This window comes from Muscardinus avellanarius (genome assembly GCF_963383645.1).
Source record: "Muscardinus avellanarius genome assembly, chromosome: X".
Lineage (NCBI taxonomy): Eukaryota > Metazoa > Chordata > Mammalia > Rodentia > Gliridae > Muscardinus > Muscardinus avellanarius.
Window position 1 is genome coordinate 17718366 of NC_137792.1, and position 20186 is coordinate 17738551.

Genomic DNA, 20186 nt, shown 5'->3' on the forward strand with positions numbered 1-20186 from the left:
GTTACTTAGTGAGGTCCTTTGCAACTCAGTGAGACCCTGTTTCAAAATAAAGAACAAAAAAAAAATCTGGCTGGCGGTGTTGCTCAGAGGTAGAATGCCCCTAGGTTCCATCCCCAGTACCACAAAAAAAAAAAAAAGATGGAATAAAATATAACTCTTATGTTTTCCCCATAGAGGTGAAACTGCTATAATTATTGAATTGATTAAAGAGAAGTCATTTCAGCTGACATATACAATGCTGAAAATACCCAGAGTTTTCAAAAGTTCTTTACCTGATTAAAATGAGCAGAGCATGGAGTTTTCTACTTATTTCCTGGTGAATTCTTCACATTTCCTGGCTTGTAAAAGAAAAGTGAGAGTTTTAGTGGAAGTGTGAAAAGCAACAGATAAAACTCTTCAAAGGGTCTTCAGTATTTGGCTGAGTGCAAACATTAAAAAATATTCTTTTTCTTAGCTAGGTGTGGTGGCGCACACCCGTAATCCCAGTTCTTTGAGGCTGAGACAGGAGGAGGATCACAAGTTTGAGGCCAGCCTCAGCAACTTAGCAAGACCCTGTTTCTAAATAAAACAGGGCTGAGAGTGTAGCTCAGAAGTAAAATGCCCCTGGGTTCAACCCCTAGTGCCAAAAAAATTATTTTTCTTGGAGGGTATCAAGCCACTTTATTGATGGGCTCGAAGGAGTTAAAGAAAGGCTGGGGAGGACAATTAAATCCCAAATTCTCAGCTGGGCTTGCTGTCACTGACCATTAAATATGACGCAAAGTGACCCATTTCTCAATAAACAGAGGGAATTACTAAGCGTCCCTGTTGGCCCTACTCTAGAGAGTGACTTGGGCAGAGAGTAGAAATAAAGCTCCATTAATCCTCATTATGTATATTCAGCCAAACAGTTGATCCTATAAAAAAATCAATAGTGAAAAGATTTCTTTCCTGAAAGCATGCATTAGATGTATTGCTTTTTGCCACTATCACGGATGTTGTACCAGTGGAAGGCTTCCTGGGTACTTCCTCTGTGTATTATTGCAGTAGGGCTCAAGTCACCAAATATGCTTACTCTGAAGGAGGTGAAAATTGGACCGCACCCATTCTGCCTGGCAACCATCCGGGAACATGTAATTAGGTCACCTCATCCATGAGAAGCGGTGTAGGAAAGTTTCTAGTGGGAAGAGTTCTTGTGTTAAGGCCTTAATTTCTGTCCTACGTGTTTGTAAGACTTTAATTCTGAAATTGTTTTAATAAGACCTGACTGACTGACATGAAAGGTCCGAGCTCTCAGGAGCCAGCAGTCTGAGAATCTCTATGCTCCAGCCGGCGGCGGTGGGGCTGTGCTTGTGTGGTCTAGCCTGGGCGCTGGTTCTGTGGCCCTCTCTTGGAGGTCTTCACGGGTGAATGAAGGGCAGCGGTGGAATGCGGGAACACCTGACTGACTTTAGTTTCAGAGCAGAGTTTCTACGCCATTTAGGGGCTCCCTGGAGTGGTTGAGAAGCAATCTCTAAGTGCGGCTTTATAGCTGCTTTCCCAGCAGAATGAACCGAGGTCACTCTCACTCTTCAGAGTAGCAGAGTTTGGATGATAAATCACACGGTAACCGCATCCACTTGATGGGGAGCTGTGCTGAATTGGGCAGATGGACCACTTGGTAGACCAACAAGTAATACTCCTTTGGGTGAAGGTTTTCTTTGCATCCTGCCCTTCAATTTAGGTTAGAACCTTTTATTCACGTTCAAGGCAACCATGCCCTTCCTCATGTGTATAATTACTTCCTTCATGTTTGAATCCTTCATCGAGCCATAAGCTTTATGAAGACATACTACCCCTGGGGCATCCCAGCACAGAATAGCCAAATCTTTGCTGAATAAACAAATGGAGTGGAGTAGAACCTAGAGAGCTGATGGATAAAAAAAAGTCAAGACGTGTGATTCATGAAGAACAGGAGAAAAAGAGGCTTAGGAGAGCCAGGCGCACACCTATGACCCCGGAACTTGGGAGACTGAGATGGGAGAATCACAGGTTTGAGGGCAGCCTCAGCAACTCAGCAACTCAGCAAGCCTCTTAGCCCCTGTTTCAAAAACAAAAATTTATAAAGGGGGCTGTGGGTGTAGCTTCAAGGTAGAATGCCCCTGGGTTCCATCCTCAGTGCCACACACCAAGAAAGGCCTATGAGCCGGGCGTGGTGGCGCATGCTTGTAATCCCAGCGCTTGGGAGGCTGAGACAGGAGGATCGCGCAGGTTTGAAGTCCGCCTCGGCTACTTAGTGAGACCCTGTTTCCAAATAAAATAGAAAATAGGTCTGGGAGTGTAGCCTGGGGGTTTCACCCCCAGTACCGCGGGGGGGGGGGGAGGCCTATGAAGGTGAGTGAGATAAACACAGCCAACAACAGTCTGCCATGAAAACAACATGTTTCTCTATCCACTTTAATACATTTTAAGTCTCAACATAAAGTTTGCCAGTATGTCTAGTGATACTTTTTTTTTTGGTGCTGGGGATGGAACCCAGGGGCATTCAACCTCTTAGCTACACCCCTTGCCCTATTTTTTATTCTTTATTGTGAAACAGGGTCTCACTAAGTTGCAGAGGGCCTCACTAAGTAGCTGGGGCTGGCTGCGAACCTGCGAACCTCCTCTCTCAGCCCCCCAAATGCTGGGATTACAGATGTTCCTCTACCACACCCAGCCAAAACAGTGATTTCTAATTAGTATGTACTGCCATGTGAAGGGGGATTGCCCGCCAAACCTTTGAGGTATGGCAGCCTACTGAAGAGTCCTTCATCTACCAGTTGGATGATTTTCATCAATTATCCAACTCTCCTGAAATATAGTTTCCTCCCTTGCAAAATAGAGATAATAATAGGATCTGCCTGACAGGCTCTTCCTGAGCAAAGAACACAGCACCCACAGCCATGCTCAAAAAAAGTGTGACCTTGCCGGGCGTAGTGGCGCACGCTTGTAATCCCCGCGCTTGGGAGGCAGAGACAGGAGGATCGCGCAGGTTCGAAGCCAGCCGCACGCGCTGGCTTAGGAGACCCTGTTTCCAAATAAAAATGTAAAAAATAGGTGTGGGAGTGTAGCCCGGAGGTAGAAGGGCTTCCAGGAACCCCAGTACCACCAAAAAAAAAAAAAAGTGTGACCTACCTTCCTATGGCAGGTCACTTTATTTTGATGAAAAAAAAAAGATAAGAATAAATTACCTACTTTTTTGTTGTTGTCATAATTATTAGGGATTGAACCCAAGGAGGTTCTACCTCTGTGCCCTAGCCCATTTTCTTTTATTTTACTCATTTATTTTTGTGGTGCTAGGGATGGAACCCAGGGAGGTTCTACCTCTGAGCTATACCCCTAGCCCTATTTTATTTTTTGTTTTGAAACAGGGTCTCACTAAGTTGTGAATGGCCTTGCTAAATTGCTCTGACTGGCCATGGACCTGTGATTCTCCTGCCTCAGTCTCCTGATTACTGGAATTATTGGAGTGAGCCACCACACCCATTTTATTTTTGATTTTGAAATAGTCTCACTAAGCTACAGCAGGTTGGCCTTGAACCCAGGATCCTCCTGCCTCAGCCACCTAGGTACTGAAATTATAGGCATTCAACACAAAGGCCAGTTAGATAAATGGCCTGTTAAGGAACCCAACAAAATTCCAGTTTGCTGGAATGTGGTAGGCAGACTAGTGCCCTCCCCCCACATGTCTGCGTCCTGATTCCAGACCCTGTGACTATGCCCCCATACACTGCAAAGAAAATTTAAGGCTTCATTAGAATTAAGGTAGCCAACCAGTTGCCTTTCAAATGGAAATGGGAGATTATCTTGGATGATTTGGGTGGGCCCACTGGAATCTCAAGAGTTACTAGATGGCGGAGGCAGCACCATTCCTGCCGTATGGTCACATCTGGGAAGAAAATTTCACAGGGCTGGAAGACTCTGGCAAAACTGAAGCCATTATGCCTCTTGATTTTAGTTATAATAATGATAATATTAATGAAATTTTAACATTGCTTTGACTGAGGATTGCTGTTTTGTAATAATCTGAAAACTGATGTGAATATGACTGGAAAATGCCCTAAGATTTGTACTGGGAATAGCTCTAAGAAGAATATGACTTTGGGAGAACTTTCAAGAAGCTACATAGAAAAGAGCTCTCTGCTCCTCTGCTTTACAACACCTAACTCACTTAAGGTTTTAGCCATTAAAGGAAAAGTTAACTTTAGGCAAATTATACCTACTCTGCAAAGCCTTCCATATGTTGTTTATAAGTTAGGGGGTCGACTGTGGTATCCCCTTAGGGGGCTAGCACTAATTAGAATACTTTTCCACCTCCAACCATCCTCCACTTTCCTGTACAGGAGTGTATGATGATTGGAAAGCACAGAGTTAATATTACTGGAAATAGGCTTGATGTCAGGACTCTGCCATTCCTACAGAGAGGTTGGGCAGGCAGGGACCTCCTTGGTGCCAGCTCAGTAGACAAAAGAGCCCTCTTGGTAAACAACTTAATAGGTATTGTAGAAAATTAGATGTAGGCATTGTATGTTAGAGAAATAGAGTAAGTTTAGTATGGATTTGGTGGTTGAGTCAGAATAAGTTAATAGAATATCTAGTGGTCAAAAATAACAGACAAAATGAGCAGCTAATTTTAGAAGTAAAAACAGTTAAGTTTGGCATTTAGTAGTTAAGGATAAGTTTCAAGTTTATTATGTGTGACAGAGAGAGAGATTGGCTAGGCAGAGCCTCCCCTTTTTGGTGTTTATGACCAAAGATCATAAGAATTCAAGAAAATAAATTGTACACTTCGTATTTTAAAATATAAAATATAAAAGTTTTGTGCCAAAAAAAAAAAAAAAGTTTTGTGCCCCTTAAAGATCTCTTACAATCTTTGTGTTCCTTCTAATGAAAAAGCCCCTTGTTTTCTGTACTTTCAGTTTAGCCTTAGGTTTGAAAGTGCTTTATAGAGCTCCATTGTTACTTAGGTTAATAATTAGAATAAAATTGATCTTTGTGGCTAGGTAACCAGAATGATTTGTATGACGTTAATTTGGATAATTTCGGGTGGTTTTTTTCAACCACAATATTGGGATCTGAGCTCATCGGGGCAGGTTGAATTGTTCTAGATAAGCGCAAAATGTACCTAGGTGTACTGAAAACATGTTTTGCTAAAAGTTGTTTGTATCCAGGTATATTTGAGGATATGTTTTGCCAAAAGTTGTTAATACCAGATATTTCTGTGTAAAAGCATATAAAAATAAAGCATCAACTCTGAATGACAGATGTCGTCACACCTCCGAGAAAGTCACACCTCCTTCCTTCGAGTCACCAACTCCTCACCACCTTTGAGAACCCCTGAATTGGCCTGAGCAGGTCTTTGGCAACTAGAGTCTAAGAAGGAGACAAAAGGGGGTGATGATGATCTAGTACTTGGGAAGCTGAGACAGGAGGATCCCAGGTTCAAGACCAGCCTCAGCAACTTAGCTAGATTTTGTTTCACAATAAAAAATTAAGCCAGGCATGGTGGCACACGCTTGTAATCCCAGTACTTGAGAGGCTGAGACAGGAAGATCTCAGGTTCGCAGCCAGCCTCAGCTACTTAGTGAGGCCCTTTGCAACTCAGTGTGACCCTGTTTCAAAATAAAGAATAAAAAATAAGAGCTGGCGATTGTAACTTGGAGGTAGAATGCCCCTGGGTTCTATCCTTAGTACCCCCCCACACACACACACACATAGGGCTGGGGGTATAACTCAGAGGTAGAATGCTCTTGGGTTCAATCCCCAGTACTGCCACAAGAAAAAAAAGTCAAAAATTAAAAGGGCCAGAGGTATAGTTTGAGTAGAATGCCCCTGGGTTCGATCCCTAGTATCAATAATAAAGAGAGAAGGGACCTGAAAAAGGGCTTGGCCTGATGCTGCTGCTGGTTTTGAACATGGAGGAAGAGGACTATGGGATAGCCTCAGCCGCCAGCCAGCAAAACAGACCTTAATCTTATAACTTTGAGGAACTGAATTCTCTCACCAACCCAAACAAGCAGGAAATGCTCCTTTAGGGCCTCTAGAAAGGAATGCGACCCTGGTGACTTCTTGACTTAGTACTGGACTTCTGACCTAGAGCTAAGGTAATAAATTCGTATTACATGAGGCCTGAGAATTTCCAGTCATTGTTTCAGTAGCAAGAGGAATCTAAAACAATCATATAAGGTCTCTTGCCTAGAGGGACTGAGCCGAATGATCCCATTTCTTATCAGTAGACTATCTTCTCAGGCAGATACAAAATTGTGTGGCATCACATGAGTAGTGGTTCATGGCTATCATGTGCTAGCGTCTATTTCATGACTTCCTCACATGAATAAGATCCTTCAGTCCTCAAAACAGGGCAGGACACAGTAGGACATGCCTGTAATCCCAGTACTTGGGAGGCTGAGACAGGAGGATAGCAGGTTTGAGGGCAGCCTCAGCAACTCAGTATGCCCCTGCTTCAATATATATAAATAAAAAGTAGCTTGGAGGTAGAAAGGCCCTCAATCCCCAGAGCCAAAAAAAAAAAAAAAAAAAAGAAATCCTCAAAACAGCACCAGAAGTTCTATCCCTATTTCCTGGAGTAGAGAGTAACGTCCCAAGGTTTCAGGGCTGAGGGTGAGGCAGAGGCTCAGTAGCAGCCTGGAACTTCCACTCGAGTCCACCCTCTTGGCCACCAGGCCAGGCTGCATCCTGCCAGTATACTTTTGTCAAAAGGAAATTATCAGCAAGACGTGGTAGCACACACTTGTAATCCCAACATTTAGCACACACTTGTAATCCCACATTTAGGAGGCTGAGACCGGAGGATCACTGTTCACGGACAGCCTCAGCTACTTAGTGAAGCCCTTTGCAATTCATTGAGTCCCAGTTTCAAAATAAAGAATAAAAAATAGGGCTGGGGGTGCAGCTTGGAGGTAGAATGCCTCTGGGTTCCATCCCCAGTACTGCAAAAAAAAAAAAGGAAATTGTTTTTTTTCTTCAATATTCTTAGCTTTTTATTTTGCTAAGTTATTATTATTACTATTAGTATTATTTTTGTTATACTGGGAATTGAACCCTTCTATTTCTGATCTATATTCCTGCCCTATTTTATTTAAGCTGGGCGTGGTGGTGCACACTTGTAATTCCAGCATTTGAGAGGCTGAGACAGGAGAATTGTGGTTTGTAGACAGCCTCAGCTACTTGGGCCCTTTGCAACTCAATGGCACCGTTTCCAAATAAAGAATAAAAAATAAGGCTGGGGGTGTAGCTTGGAGGTAGAATGCCCCTGGGTTCCATCCTCAGTACTGCAGAAAGAAAAAGAGAAAGAGAAAGAGAAAGAGAAAGAAAGAAAGAAAAAGAAGGGAGGAAGGAAGGAAGGAAGGAAGGAAGGAAGGAAGGAAGGAAGGAAGGAAGGAAGGAAGGGGTAATTAGGTCTCCCTACATTGCTGAGGCTGGCCTCAAACCTGTAACCCCCTGTCTCAGCATCCCAAGTACTGGAATTACAGGTGTATGCCACCACACCTTGCTGTAATGGTTGATTGATTGACTTGTTTATGGTACTGGGGCTTGGACCCAGAGGCATTCCACCTCCAAGCTATACCCCCAGCCCTATTTTTTATTCTTTATTTTGAAACAGGGTCTTACAGAGGGCCTCACTAAGTAGCTGAGGCTGGCTTTGAACCTACAATCCCCTTATCTCAGCCTCCCAAGTACTGAGATTACAAGCATACACCACCATGCCTGCCTGTAATTTTGTTGTTGTTGTTTGTGGCACTGGGGGTGGAACCCAGGGGCTTTCCACCTCCGGGCTATACTTCCAGACCTATTTTCTATTTTATTTGGAAACAGGGTCTCACTAGGTTGCTGAGAGCCTCACTAAGTAGCTGAGGCTGGCTCTGAACCCGTGCGATCCTCCTGTCTCAGCCTCCCAAGCGCTGGGATCACAAGCGTGTGCCACCACGCCTGGCTTTTTGAACAGATTTTATTTTTTCAGGTTTGAGGATGGAACCAAGGGGTTTTCGACCTCCGAGCTACACCCCCGCCCTACTTTTATTCTTTATTTTGAAACAGGGTCTCATCGAGTTGCAAAGGGCCTCATTCAGTAGCTGAGGCTGTCTGTGAACTGCTATCCTCTGGTCTCAGCCTCCGGAATGCTGGGATTACAAGCGTGCGCCACCACGCCGGGCCCTGACCAGATTTACAAGTGCATGATACAGTGCTGTCCTCCGAGACGGGGACTTCCGGCGGATCTCTAGAATTCATTTCTCTTGTTTGACTGAAACTGTCTCCCCGCTGAGGAGCAACTCCATGTTTCTCCTTCCCCCGGCCCCTGGCAACCATCATGCTATTCTTTATTCTCTGCGCTTGATTATTTCAGATGCCTCATGTGAGTGGAGTCATGCTGTGTTTGTCCTTGTGTGTCTAGCTGATTTCAAAGACAAGTATTTTAAGCTCACATAACTTTCAGCTACACCGTGGCCTGTTTGGAGGGCTGAGGAGTATGGACCAGAGGAAGCGCAAGCAGGGCCCGCTTACTCAGGGTGGAGGCTGGCCTTCCCTTTCACTGTCCTGCAGAGCTGGCAAGCGCCCGAATAAAACGATTAGAAGCTCAGCTTTAGAAGAGCTGCTCAGTTTTCACACTGGTCGTTTCTGTAGGCTTTTTCCTGTCCTTTAAAGAGTTACCGTTGGCCTTTCAGTCATTCTACAAGTCTGATAGTAACTTGCTGGATTTCTTTTCTTGGTACCGGGGACTGAACTCAGGGCATCGTACCGCTGAGCGGCACCCCCACCCCTTTTTATTTTGAAGCAGGAACTCGCTAAGTTGCCGAGGGTCTCGCAAAGCTGCTGCTGAGGCTGGCTCTCATCTTCGCGTTTCAGACTCTCAGGTACGGGGGTTACAGGCACGGGCCACTGTGTCCAGCACTTGCTGCATTCCCTCAACAGCCTAAGGAAGCCAAGTGCAGCGAGACAGAAGGATCGCAGCAGGTTCAAGGCTAGCCTCTGTGGCTCAGCGGGACCTTCAGCAACTTAGCCCGTTTCAAAATTAAAAGAACCAGAAGTCCTGGGAGTGGAGCTCGGAGACAGGATACCCTAGGTCAATCCCCAATCCCCCCAAAACACAACCAAACAACAACCAAAAACCCTAGAAAGACAAGCTTTAAATTTGAGAAAACATCTGCAAGCATGAAATTGAGAATATTAATATCCAAGCTGAAGCAGAGTGGCCCATACCTGTAATCCCAGTACTTGGGAGGCTGAGACAGGGGGATCACAGGTTCGAAGACAGCCTCAGCAAAATAGCAATACTCTCAGCAACCTAGTGAGACCCTGTTTTAAAACTAAAATTAAGCCAGGCATCGTGGAGCATGCTTGTTATCCCCGTACTTGGGCGGCTGAGACAAGGAGGATCCCAGGTTCATGGCAGCCACAGCAACCAAGCGAGACCCTATTTCAAAATTTATAATATATATATAGTAGGGCTGAGGATATAGCTTGAAGGTAGAATGCTCCTGGGTTTAACCCCCAATACCAAATACACAAAAAAAAGGTTCAGAAAAAGAAAAAGAATATACATAAGTATGTGAGAGCAGCAAGTACGTATAAAAAGATGAGAAAATGACAAATGGCGAATTAGCGAGTGACAATTAGGTGAATCGAAGTGAAAATATTCGTTGTATTACTCCTGCCACTGATCTGTAGCTTTGAAACTTCTTCAAAATAAAAACTGGAAAATGAACTCAAGTCATATATACACACCACCCATGATGAAAATCCGTTTTAAAGCCACCATACTGGCCAAAATGAAAATGACCACTTGGCATCATCTAGAAAAACTGAAGATGGGTAGATCCTATGAAGAAGGAATCTTCTTCCAGAAAATTCCCTCAGAAACCATGAAGCAAAGCCGGGCGTGGTGGCGCACACTTGTAATCCTAGCATTTGGGAGGCTGAGACAGGAGGATCACAGTGTGCAAACAGCCTCAACTGCTACTTAGTGAGGCTCCTTGCAACTCAGTGAGACCATGTTTCAAAATAAAGAATAAAAAACAGGGCTGAGGGTGTAGCTCGGAGGTAGAATGCCCCTGAGTTCCATCCCCAGTACCTAAAAAAATAAAAAACAAGAAAAAACCATGAAGCAAGCCTGGCATGGTGACACACACCTGTAATCCCAGTACTTGGGAGGCTGAGACAGCAGGATCACAGGTTCACGGCCGGCCTGTTTCCAAAAAAATGCAATGGCTGGGAATGTAGCTCAGAGGTAGAATACCCCTGGGTTCCATCCCCAGTATCTAAAAATAAAAAACAAACCATGAAGCAGGTACAAACGTGCTCACATCTGCATGCATAATAGCATTAAACTGAAAGCGACCTAGCTAGCCATCGACATGGGGTATTTTCCAACAAAGAGGTACGGCAGTGAAAAATAAGTTGCCACACAGTCCACAAACATAATGTTAAGGGAGAAAAACCAAGGTGCAAAATAATACATATAGTTAGACCACACTGAGATAAACTACATATACATATTTGGCTTATATATGTATTTATTTATTTCTGAACTGGGGATTAAACCCAAGAGCTACATACCCAGCCCTATTTTATTTTTTATTTCGGAACAGGGTCTCACTAAGTTGCATAGGGCCTCACTAAGTTGCTGAGGCAGATATATTTATTTATATTATAGAGGTAATAAATAGCCGGTCATGGTGGTGCAACAGCAGTAATCTCAGTACTTTGGTGGCTGAGGCAGGAAGATTGCATGTTTGAGGCCAGCCTCAGCAATTTAGAGAGGCCCTCGGCAACTTAGTGAGACCCTGTTTCAAAATTTAAAAAATAAAGTAGGGCTGGGGGTATAGCTCAGAGGTAGAATACCGTTGGGTTCAATCCTCAGTACCAGAAGAAAAAAAAAGGAAAAAATAAGCAAGCCAAACCACTGTGTTTTAGAATATATACATATGTGGTTAAACTAGAAGGGAATGAGAAGCACAACATTCCAGATAGTGGTTCCCTCCAAGGAGACGAGGGTGCCCATGAGAATGTAGAAGGCATTGCTAATTTCATTTTTTGGGGGTACTGGGGATTGAACCCAGGGGTATTGGGCTGTGCTCTGCCCAGTCCTATTTCATTTTTTTATTTTGTTTTGTTTGGGGTACTGGGGAATGAACCCAGGGGCATTCTAATTCTGAGCTACACCCCAGCCTGATTTTTTTATTCTTTATTTTGAAACAGGACCTTGCTGGGTTACCACATGTTGTCCTCAAACCTGCAAACCTCAAGTCTTAGCTCCCACACGGTGGGATTACAGGCATGTGCCACCATGCCTGGCTTGGTAATTTCCTATTTCTAGAGGTAGCTAGATGGTTGATACATGTGTGGCCATTATATTGGTAGATTTCAAGCTATATAAATGTCATCTATTCTTTTTTTTTTTTTTTTTTTTTCTGGTGGTACTGGGGATGGAACCCAGGGGCCTTTTTATATCAGGGCTACATTCCCAGACCTATTTTATATTTTGTTTGAAAACAGGGTCTCACTAAGTTGCTGAGAGCCTCACTAAGTAGCTGAGGCTGGCTTCGAACCTGCGCGATTCTCCTGTCTCCGCCTCCCAAGCGCGGGGATTACAAGCGTGCGCCACCACGCCTGGCTCCCAGCCCTAATTTCTATTGTTTAATTTGAAACAGGGTCTCACTGAATTATGAAAAGCTTCACTAAGTGGCTGAAGCTGGCCGCGAAGCACAGTCCTCCTGTCTCAGCCTCCCAAATGCTGGGATCACAAGCCTGCGCCACCACGCCCGGGTGGCTCCTCTAACTTTCTTTCAAACACTGCCTGTCTTTCAAGGCACTGTTTTAAAATAAAAAATAAATCGAGCATAGTGGCACACGCGTGTAATTCCAGTGCTTGAGAGGCTGAGACAGGAAGATCACAGGTTTGAGACAGCCTCAACAAGTACTGAGAGACTCATCAACCTAGAGAGAGCCTGTTTCAAAATAAAAATTAAATACTTCTAGGAGTATAGCTCAGAGGTAGAATGTCCCTAGGTTCAATCCCCAGTACCGCAAAATAAATAAAATAAAATATAAAAAGGGCTGGGGGTATAGCTTGAAGGTACTACTTCAACCCCAGTTGAAAATAAAACAAATCAATAATTAAATAAGCCAGGCATGGCAGCGCACGCTTATAATCCCAGCGTTCAGGAGGCTGAGACCAGAGGATCTCGGTTCGCGGACAGCCTCAGCTACTTAGTGAGACCCCCCCTCGTAACTTAGTGAGACGCTGTTTCAAAATAAAGAATAAAAAATAGGGCACAGGGTGTAGCTCAGAGGTCAAATGCCCCTGGGTTCCATCCCTAGACCGGCAAAAAATAAATAAAATAAAATAAATAAGTAAATAAAATTCTAGGGCCCTTTTCTAAACATAATATCCACAAATTGCCACAAAGCATGTACACCTGTTCCATCATTAGTGTACAATTATTAATTGCAAGATGTCTAATTGAGACTGGTAGTTAAACTTGACTTGAAAACCAACTACCAAACAAGCCAAGAAACAAAAATCCCTCTTCATGAAGCTTCCTTCAATTCCTTTCAAAGAGCCAGACTCTCTTCTTCCAAAAAGCATTCATTTTTTTTCAGTGCCTTTCTTTTGGTGCTTACCATGCTTTCCTTGCATTTCGGTTGTACAATTTCTTTATCTCCGTTACTAAATTATGCATTATTAGATTTTACACACACATACACACATACATGTATTTGTGTGGCACTATGAATTAAATCCCGGGATGTATATCACTGAGCTACACCCCAAGCCCTTTTCATTTCTTATTTTTTTGTGGCACTAGGGATTGAACCCTGGGACATTCTACCTCCAAGCTACATCCTCAATACTTTTTTTTTTACTTTGAAATTGGGTCTTGCTAGGTTAATGAGAGTCTTAGTATTTGCTGAGGCTGTCCTTGAACCTGCAAACCTCTAGCCTCAGCCTCCCAAATACTGGGATTACAAGCATGTGCTACCACGCCCAGCTTCATTTTTTATTTTTAATTTTTTGGTGGTACTGGGGTTCCTGGAAGCCTTTCTACTTCCAGGCTACTCCCAGACCTATTTTTTTACATTTTTATTTGGAAACAGGGTCTCCTAAGCCAGCGCGCACGGCTGGCTTCCAACATGCGCGATCCTCCTGTCTCCGCCTCCCAAGCGCGGGGATTACAAGCGTGCGCCACCACACCTGGCTTCATTTTTTATTTTGAAACAAAGCCTTGCTAAGTTTCTGAGGCTGGTCTGAAACCTGTACACTCGTGTCTCAGCTTCCCAAGTACTACAATTATAGGCTTGTGTCCCCCCCGCTTTTATTTTTAATTATTTGCTATTCAATGAAGAGAATGTACTCAGCTCCAGGGCCCCAAAATATTCCTGTTTCAGAAGAACTTAAATCTTTGCTCCCATTTAATAAAAAGTACAAAACTCATAAAACCCAAGAAGGCACAGTTGGGGTGAGGGAGTATCATATCCAAAAATATTTCATTATCAAATAATTTGTGAAATCTAAGTATATACAATCTTGAGTTTATAAGGCTTTCTTACACCCACAGCCCTATTTTTTATTCTTTATTTTCAAACAGGGTCTCACTTAATTGCAAAAGGCCTCACTAAGTAGCTGAGGCTGGCCACGAACAATGATCTCCTGTCTCAGCCTCCCAAGTACTGGGATTACAAGCGTGTACCACCACACCTGGCCCCCTTCTAATATTTTTTATTTAAAACTTTTATTTGGCCGGACGTGGTGGCGCACGCTTGTAATCCCCGCGCTTGGGAGGCGGAGACAGGAGGATCGCGCTGGTTTAAGAGACCCTGTTTCCAAATAAAATATATAAAAATAGGTCTGGGAGTGTAGTCTGGAAGGAGAAGGGCTTCCAGGAACCCCAGTACCACCAAAATAAATTAAAAAATAATAATAAAACGTATATTTGTGTGTGTGTGTGTGTGTGTGTGTGTGTGTGTGTGTGTTACTGGGGATTGAACCCAGGAGCATTCTAAGCTCAGCCCTATGTTTTATTCTTTATTTTGAAAACAAGGTCTCACTAAATTGCAGAGGGCCTCCCTAAGTAGCTGAGGCTGGCCACAAACCTATGATCCTCCTGTATTAGCCTCCCAAGTACTGGGACTACAAACGTGTGCCACCACGCACAGTTAAAATTTGTAGTAAATGTTTAACACAGTCAACATCCATTTTATTGCCTTCTATTGAGAACAAACAGCTATCAGGAAAATTTATGCTTGCAGGGTAAACAAATGGGAGAACAGCTTAAGTTCTCATTGCCTTTGAAGAGGGCAAAGGTAACGCAGGGAGAGACAGCAATGCAGACCAACCACGAGCTAGTTAGCAAGTTTTACCATCCCACTCCCCAAAGACTTATATACAAACAACGTAGCTTTTAATGCCCAGGGTCTTCAAATCGTCACCAAATGCTAGCGTGTTTAATTTGTGCTTCAACCACAGTTCTGTACCGGGTAAACTTACAGCCAGAGAAGGCCATTTCCCGTCCGACCCACTTGAGCTTTGTGTGCGTGCACATCTGCAGACGCGCTGACGCTCCTGGGGGCGTCCCCCGAGCTCTGTACGCCACAGTCTGCGGGCAAAACACCCTGAGCATTGCCGGTGGGAGCTGATTTCATCTCATTTTCCACATTTCTTTCTGGGGCTGTGTATCCTTTTCCTGATATTTTCTTTCCTTTCCCATATAAAATTTGGTGTGGGATTGTTAAGGAATTCCTTAAACAGGAAAGAAAGCTTCCAAAGAAAATGTCAGAGAAATGAAAACTATTTATTCTTTAAAAGGGAGTGTCAGGGGACACTCGATTCCGATATAGAACTTCCTATTCAATAGCGAGTTTTAAAAGGCTCAAGAGGGACTAACTCCTTCAGAAACCACCAGTCCAAATATTAATCTTAAGATCTCATTGCAAGATTATGTACACAAAGGCTATGGCTTATTCTTTTTGTGTGTGGGGGGGGGGTCGTCTGAGGATGGAACCCAGAGGCATTCTACCTCTGAGCTACACCCCCTGCCCTATTTTTTATTCTTTATTTGAAACAGGGTCTCACTGAGTTGCAGACGGCCTCGCTAAGTAGCTGAGGCTGTCCGTGAACCGCGATCGTCCTGTCTCAGCCTCCCAAAATGCTGAGATTACAAGCGTGCGCTACCATGCCCCGCTTTATGGCTTACTCTATCATGTTACTTTCATGTTCTAGTTCAAATTTTGGAGTGTGTATGTGTGGGTGTGTGGGTGTGGGTAGGGTACAGGGGCATTCTACCTCTGAGCTACACCCTCACCCCTTTTCATTTTTTGTCTTTAAACAGGGTCTGGCTAGGTTGCTCAGAGTCTTGTTAAATTGCTGAGTGCTAGGCTGGCCTTGAACCCACGCTCCTCCTGTCTCCACCTCTCTAGGTACTGGAATTACAGGTCTGCGCCATCACACCCAGCTTGGATTTTTTTGTGTGCGGGTCTGGGGATGGAACCCAGGGGCATTTGACCTCCGAGGTACACCCCAGCCCTATTTTTTTATTCTTTATTTTGAAACCGGGTCTCACTGAGTTGCGGAGGGCCTCACTAAGTAGCTGAGGCTGTCCGCGAACCACAATCCTCCAGGTCTTAGCCTCCTGAATGCTGGGATTACAAGCGTGCGCCACCACGCCCAGCTCCCAGCTTGGATTTTTATTTTCAAATAGTTGTGCTAGGGTTCCAGTACAGGGTCTAGAATCTGCTGAACATGCACTTTTACCACTGAGCTACATCCCACCACATATACACATATATATATTTCCTCTCCCAGTTCTGGGGATCAAACTCAGGGCCTCATGCATGCTAAGCACATGTCCTGCCACTGAGCTACACCCTCAATCCTATATATATATTTTCCTTTTTTCTTTTTGGTACTGGAAACTGAACCCAGGAGCATTCTACTTCTGAGCTATGCCCTAAGCCTTTTTTTTTTAACTTATTATTTATTTATTTATTTATTTTAAAACAGGGTCTCCCTCACTAAGTTGCTGAGGCTGACCTCGAACCTCTGATCCTCCTATCTCAGCCTCCCATGTACTGGGATTACAGGTGCATGCCACTGCACTCAGCTAGTCCTATATATTTTTCAAAGAGTATTTCATTTAAAATAATTGGAATAGAGAGCCAGGCGTGGTGGCGCACGCTTGTAATCCCAGCATTCACATTCGAGAGGCTGAGACCGGAGGATCAAGGTTTGCAGACAGCCTCAGCTACTCACTGAGGCCCTTTGCAACTCAGTGAGACCCTGCTTCAAAATAAAGAATAAAAAATAGGGCTAGGGGTACAGCTTGGAGGTAGAATGCCCCTGGGTTCCATCCCCAATACTGCAATAAATAAATAAATAAATAAATAAATAAATAAATAAAATAATTGGAGTAGAAATAAACTTCCTTCAATCTCTGATGCAGAAGATATGTTAATTTAAGAACCCTAATTCTGCCTAGCATGGTGGTCCACACCTACAATCCCAGCTATCTGGGAGGCTGAGACAGGAGGATGGCATGTTTGAGGCCAACCTGGGCAACTTAGCAAGATCCTGCTTCAAAATCAAAATCAAAAAGGGTCACAGGAGGAACTCTAGATGAAGAAGGAGATCCTATAGAGGAGCATATAAGGCGACCTGACTGAGGGGGTGGGGGGGGGGGGAAGAGGGAAGCTCTCTAAAGCACACGATGTACTTAAACAAACATGTCAAAGTCAGTCACTAAGCCAAGCATGAGGAGGGCCAGGGAGGGGATGGGTCAGGGCTAACTGGGCGATGTGTGCATGTATGTCTACACAAGTTTATCCCATTAAGATGTATGACTACAATATACCAATAAAAATTTTTTTTTACTTAAAAAAATAAAAAGGAACCAAAGCGAAACAAAACAAAACCAAAAACAAAAAGGGTGCCGAGTGGGAAGCTCGGTAACAGTATACTTGCCCAACATGTGTGAGGCCCTGGATATTAACCCCTAGTGCCACCATGAAAAATAGCCCTGAATTCTCGGCTGGCTGTGCCTCTGAATGCTCAGAGGAGCCCCGATGCCTTATTCTACACTCGTTCTTCCTTACCAAGAGAAAGGAAAGATGTACCAGCAAACATAGGCCACGTTCCATCGACTCTGTGACCGCTAGAAGAGATAAAAGGTGACACGTCCTGACGTTTATACAACGTCCTGCCTCTGCTGCTCATCGACCAGATGGCAGAGACTGTGGCCTGCAGCTGGTGGCTGATGCCCAACACACTGTCTTCAGTGTCCTCAGCTGGGGGAAGAGTGGATACAGTACTGGTCCAGGGAAGCACAAGTGAAAGGGTCAGAGGAGGGAGCCTCAATTGTGTGTTGTTCCTGGGCGTGTGGCACGTTCCTGGGAAGCCAGTTTTCTAAATGTATGGCTTTATTCATTTCCTGCAGCACCAGGGATGGAATCCAGGGTCTTGTGCATGCCGGGCAAGGCTCTACCACTGGGCTGCATCCCTCATTCTTCTTTGATGTTGACAAAGGGTTGTGTTAAATTGACCAGGCTGGTCTCAAACTTCACATCCTCCTGCCTCAGCCTCCTGAATAGCTGGCATTTCAGGTGTGTACCACCACGCCGGCTCTGAAGCCAATTGATAAAAAAATAACTTTGCATAATATGCTACATTTTGAGCGAACTATAAATAGAATAGACTGGAGAGTATGGTCTAAGCCTACGGTGGAATACATTTGTGGCCACCACTGATTTGGCCACGCTGATAATAACCAAATGCTCAGAAGTTTCATTGTTCCTCCAATAAAGGGTGCTAGAAAATTTGAGCTAGAGATGTAACTAAAAAAGAAAAAAAGACAAGAAAACCAATAGGGTTATCTAGTATTTTACAAAGCCCAAGAGAAACCACCGATTTAAACCAAAAGGATGATGATCAAAACAGTGTTTCTCACCTTTTGAAAGTTCTCCTTCCACAAATCTTCGACGATGATGTATCCTCGTAAACCCCAGTCATATAACTTCTCCCCACTGGCCTTGAAAGGAAACAGAAAAGATCTTCTGCCATTTCATATATGACTGATAAGGAAGACACGTTTCTGTTTTCTTTTTTTTTTTCTTTTCTTGCTTCCAGAAGAACCACATGTAATTGTATGGCTACTATAGGCAGGACATACACATCAAAACTGAGTAACATGCCAGGTGTGGTGGTGCACACTTACAATCCCAGCACTTGAGAGGCTGAGACAGGAGGATCACACGTTCCCAGCCAGCCTCAGCTCTTTAGTGAGGTCCTCCACAACTCAACTCAGTGAGACCCTGTTTCAAAATAAAGAATAAAAAATAGGGCAGGGGGTGTAGCTCGGAGGTCGAATGCCCCTGAGTTCTATCCCAAGTACTGAAAAAACAAAAAGTGAACACAAGGAAGACTATCCAAGTTTTCCCAGCCTCCACCCCCGTAAACGTAAATTCTTTGAATTTGTATGGGGATTTTAGCAGTAACACAAACCAACCAGACATGGTGGCACACACCTGGGAGGCCGACACAGGAGGATCACAGGTTCAAAGCCAGCCTTGGTAACTTAGCAAGACTCTGAGCAACCTAGCCAGATTCTGTTTTAAAACAGAAAATAAAACCCAGGCGTGGTAACATACACTTGTAATCCCAGTACTTGGGAGGCTGAGCCAAGAGGATCACAGGTTCATGGCTAGCCTCAGCTACTTAAGTGAGGCCCTCCACAACGTAGTAAGACCTCATTTCAAAATAAAGAATAAAAATAGGGTTGGGGGTATAGCTTGGAGGTAGAATAACCCTGGGTTCAATTCCCAGTACCAAAAAATAAAAATAAAAAGGGCTGGGGGCATAGCTCAGAAGTAGAATGGCCCTAGGTTCAATCCCCAGTAGCACACACACAAAAGAAGCAATATAATCCATCACTGTTCCTCCAACATCCACCACCAGAGGGAAGCCCCAAGCTCTGGGAGCTCGTGACCATAAAATACACTTGTCCACCTCTGACTAGCTGGCTTGTAATGCTAGGAAATTTTTTTAAGTACTGAGCTTTCCAAAACTACGCTTCTAGAGCCGGGCGTGGTGGCGCACGCTTGTAATCCCCGCGCTTGGGAGGCTGAGACAGGAGGATCGCACGGGTTCAAAGCCAGCCTCAGCTACTTAGTGAGGCTCTCAGCAGCTTAGTGAGACCCTGTTTCCAAATAAAGTATTAAAAAAAGGCCTGGGAGTATAGCCCGGAGGTAGAAAGCCTCTGGGCTCCACCCCCAGTACCATAAAAAAAAAAATAGGCTTCTAGTAATTTGCATTCATTGGTCCCACTTCTGACAAAGAATGCTGATAACAGTTCAAATTTCTGAAGGCATTAATATTCTCTTCCTCATTTTTAACGCTTAATATCTATATAGTAGTGTCTGGCTTACAAAGCATTTTCACATGAATGATCTCTACCCTATAAAACAGAAAGAAAACAAAGGCTGCAAGGAAACAGAGGCCAAGTGCCTCATGGAAAGCCACAGCAGGAGGAAATCCAGTGGCCTTTGCAACATGCTAATTTCATGAGTTATATTGTTCCGGTTGCTCCTATTGTTCTTAAGATACAAGATATGCTATGATTCTTAGACCCACTGGTAGACATATAGAGCATCTGCCCTATATATGGTTGCCTGCCACTGTGATCTACTTACTTGCCACGATAACACCAAACTGAGGCCTGCAAGGTGAGAAAGGAGTAGCCAATTCAGGGCCCGGAGAAGGCCCTTCGTGGCAGAGGGGACCACCCATCCCAAGTCCCCAGCAAGGGAAAAGAGGCTGGAACCAATACCAGGGAGAGGGGATGGAGGCGGGAGCACAGACGACAAGGGCAGGTTGTCACTACGTATGCCCAAACTGAGAGTGACCCCAAATTATCAACTTTAGAGCTGGAGTCTCTAGACTTCTAAGCATGCAAAACTATGTTTGACTCTTCTTGGATTAATATTCAAATTAGCATGTATTCTCCGAATACTGGCATTACTGAAAGGAGGGCCAGGACTGCAGTACCTAGGTAGAGAAAAATATTTAAATTTGCTAGATAACTTCAGTCTGGTGTTATAAAAACTGCAAAATAAAGCAGAATGAAGCGGCAAACCCAGACATCCCATATGAGCAAGAATGAAGTCCACTCAGGCTTCCTGCG

At 44.1% G+C, this 20186-nt stretch overlaps 1 protein-coding gene across 1 annotated transcript in view; it reads right to left on the reverse strand.

The window, feature by feature from the left end:
• Nucleotides 1-302: 302 nt before the first annotated feature.
• Nucleotides 303-20186, reverse strand: part of APOO (apolipoprotein O) — a gene marked incomplete at its 3' end in the record, with an annotated part of 34214 nt that continues 14330 nt past the window's right edge. Inside the window, exons 6-7 of the mRNA XM_080718570.1 lie at nucleotides 17955-18035; nucleotides 303-338 (exon numbers count right to left, since the gene is read on the reverse strand). Coding sequence (XP_080574696.1) covers nucleotides 303-338; nucleotides 17955-18035 — 117 coding nt within the window. The remainder of the gene's footprint in view (nucleotides 339-17954; nucleotides 18036-20186) is intronic.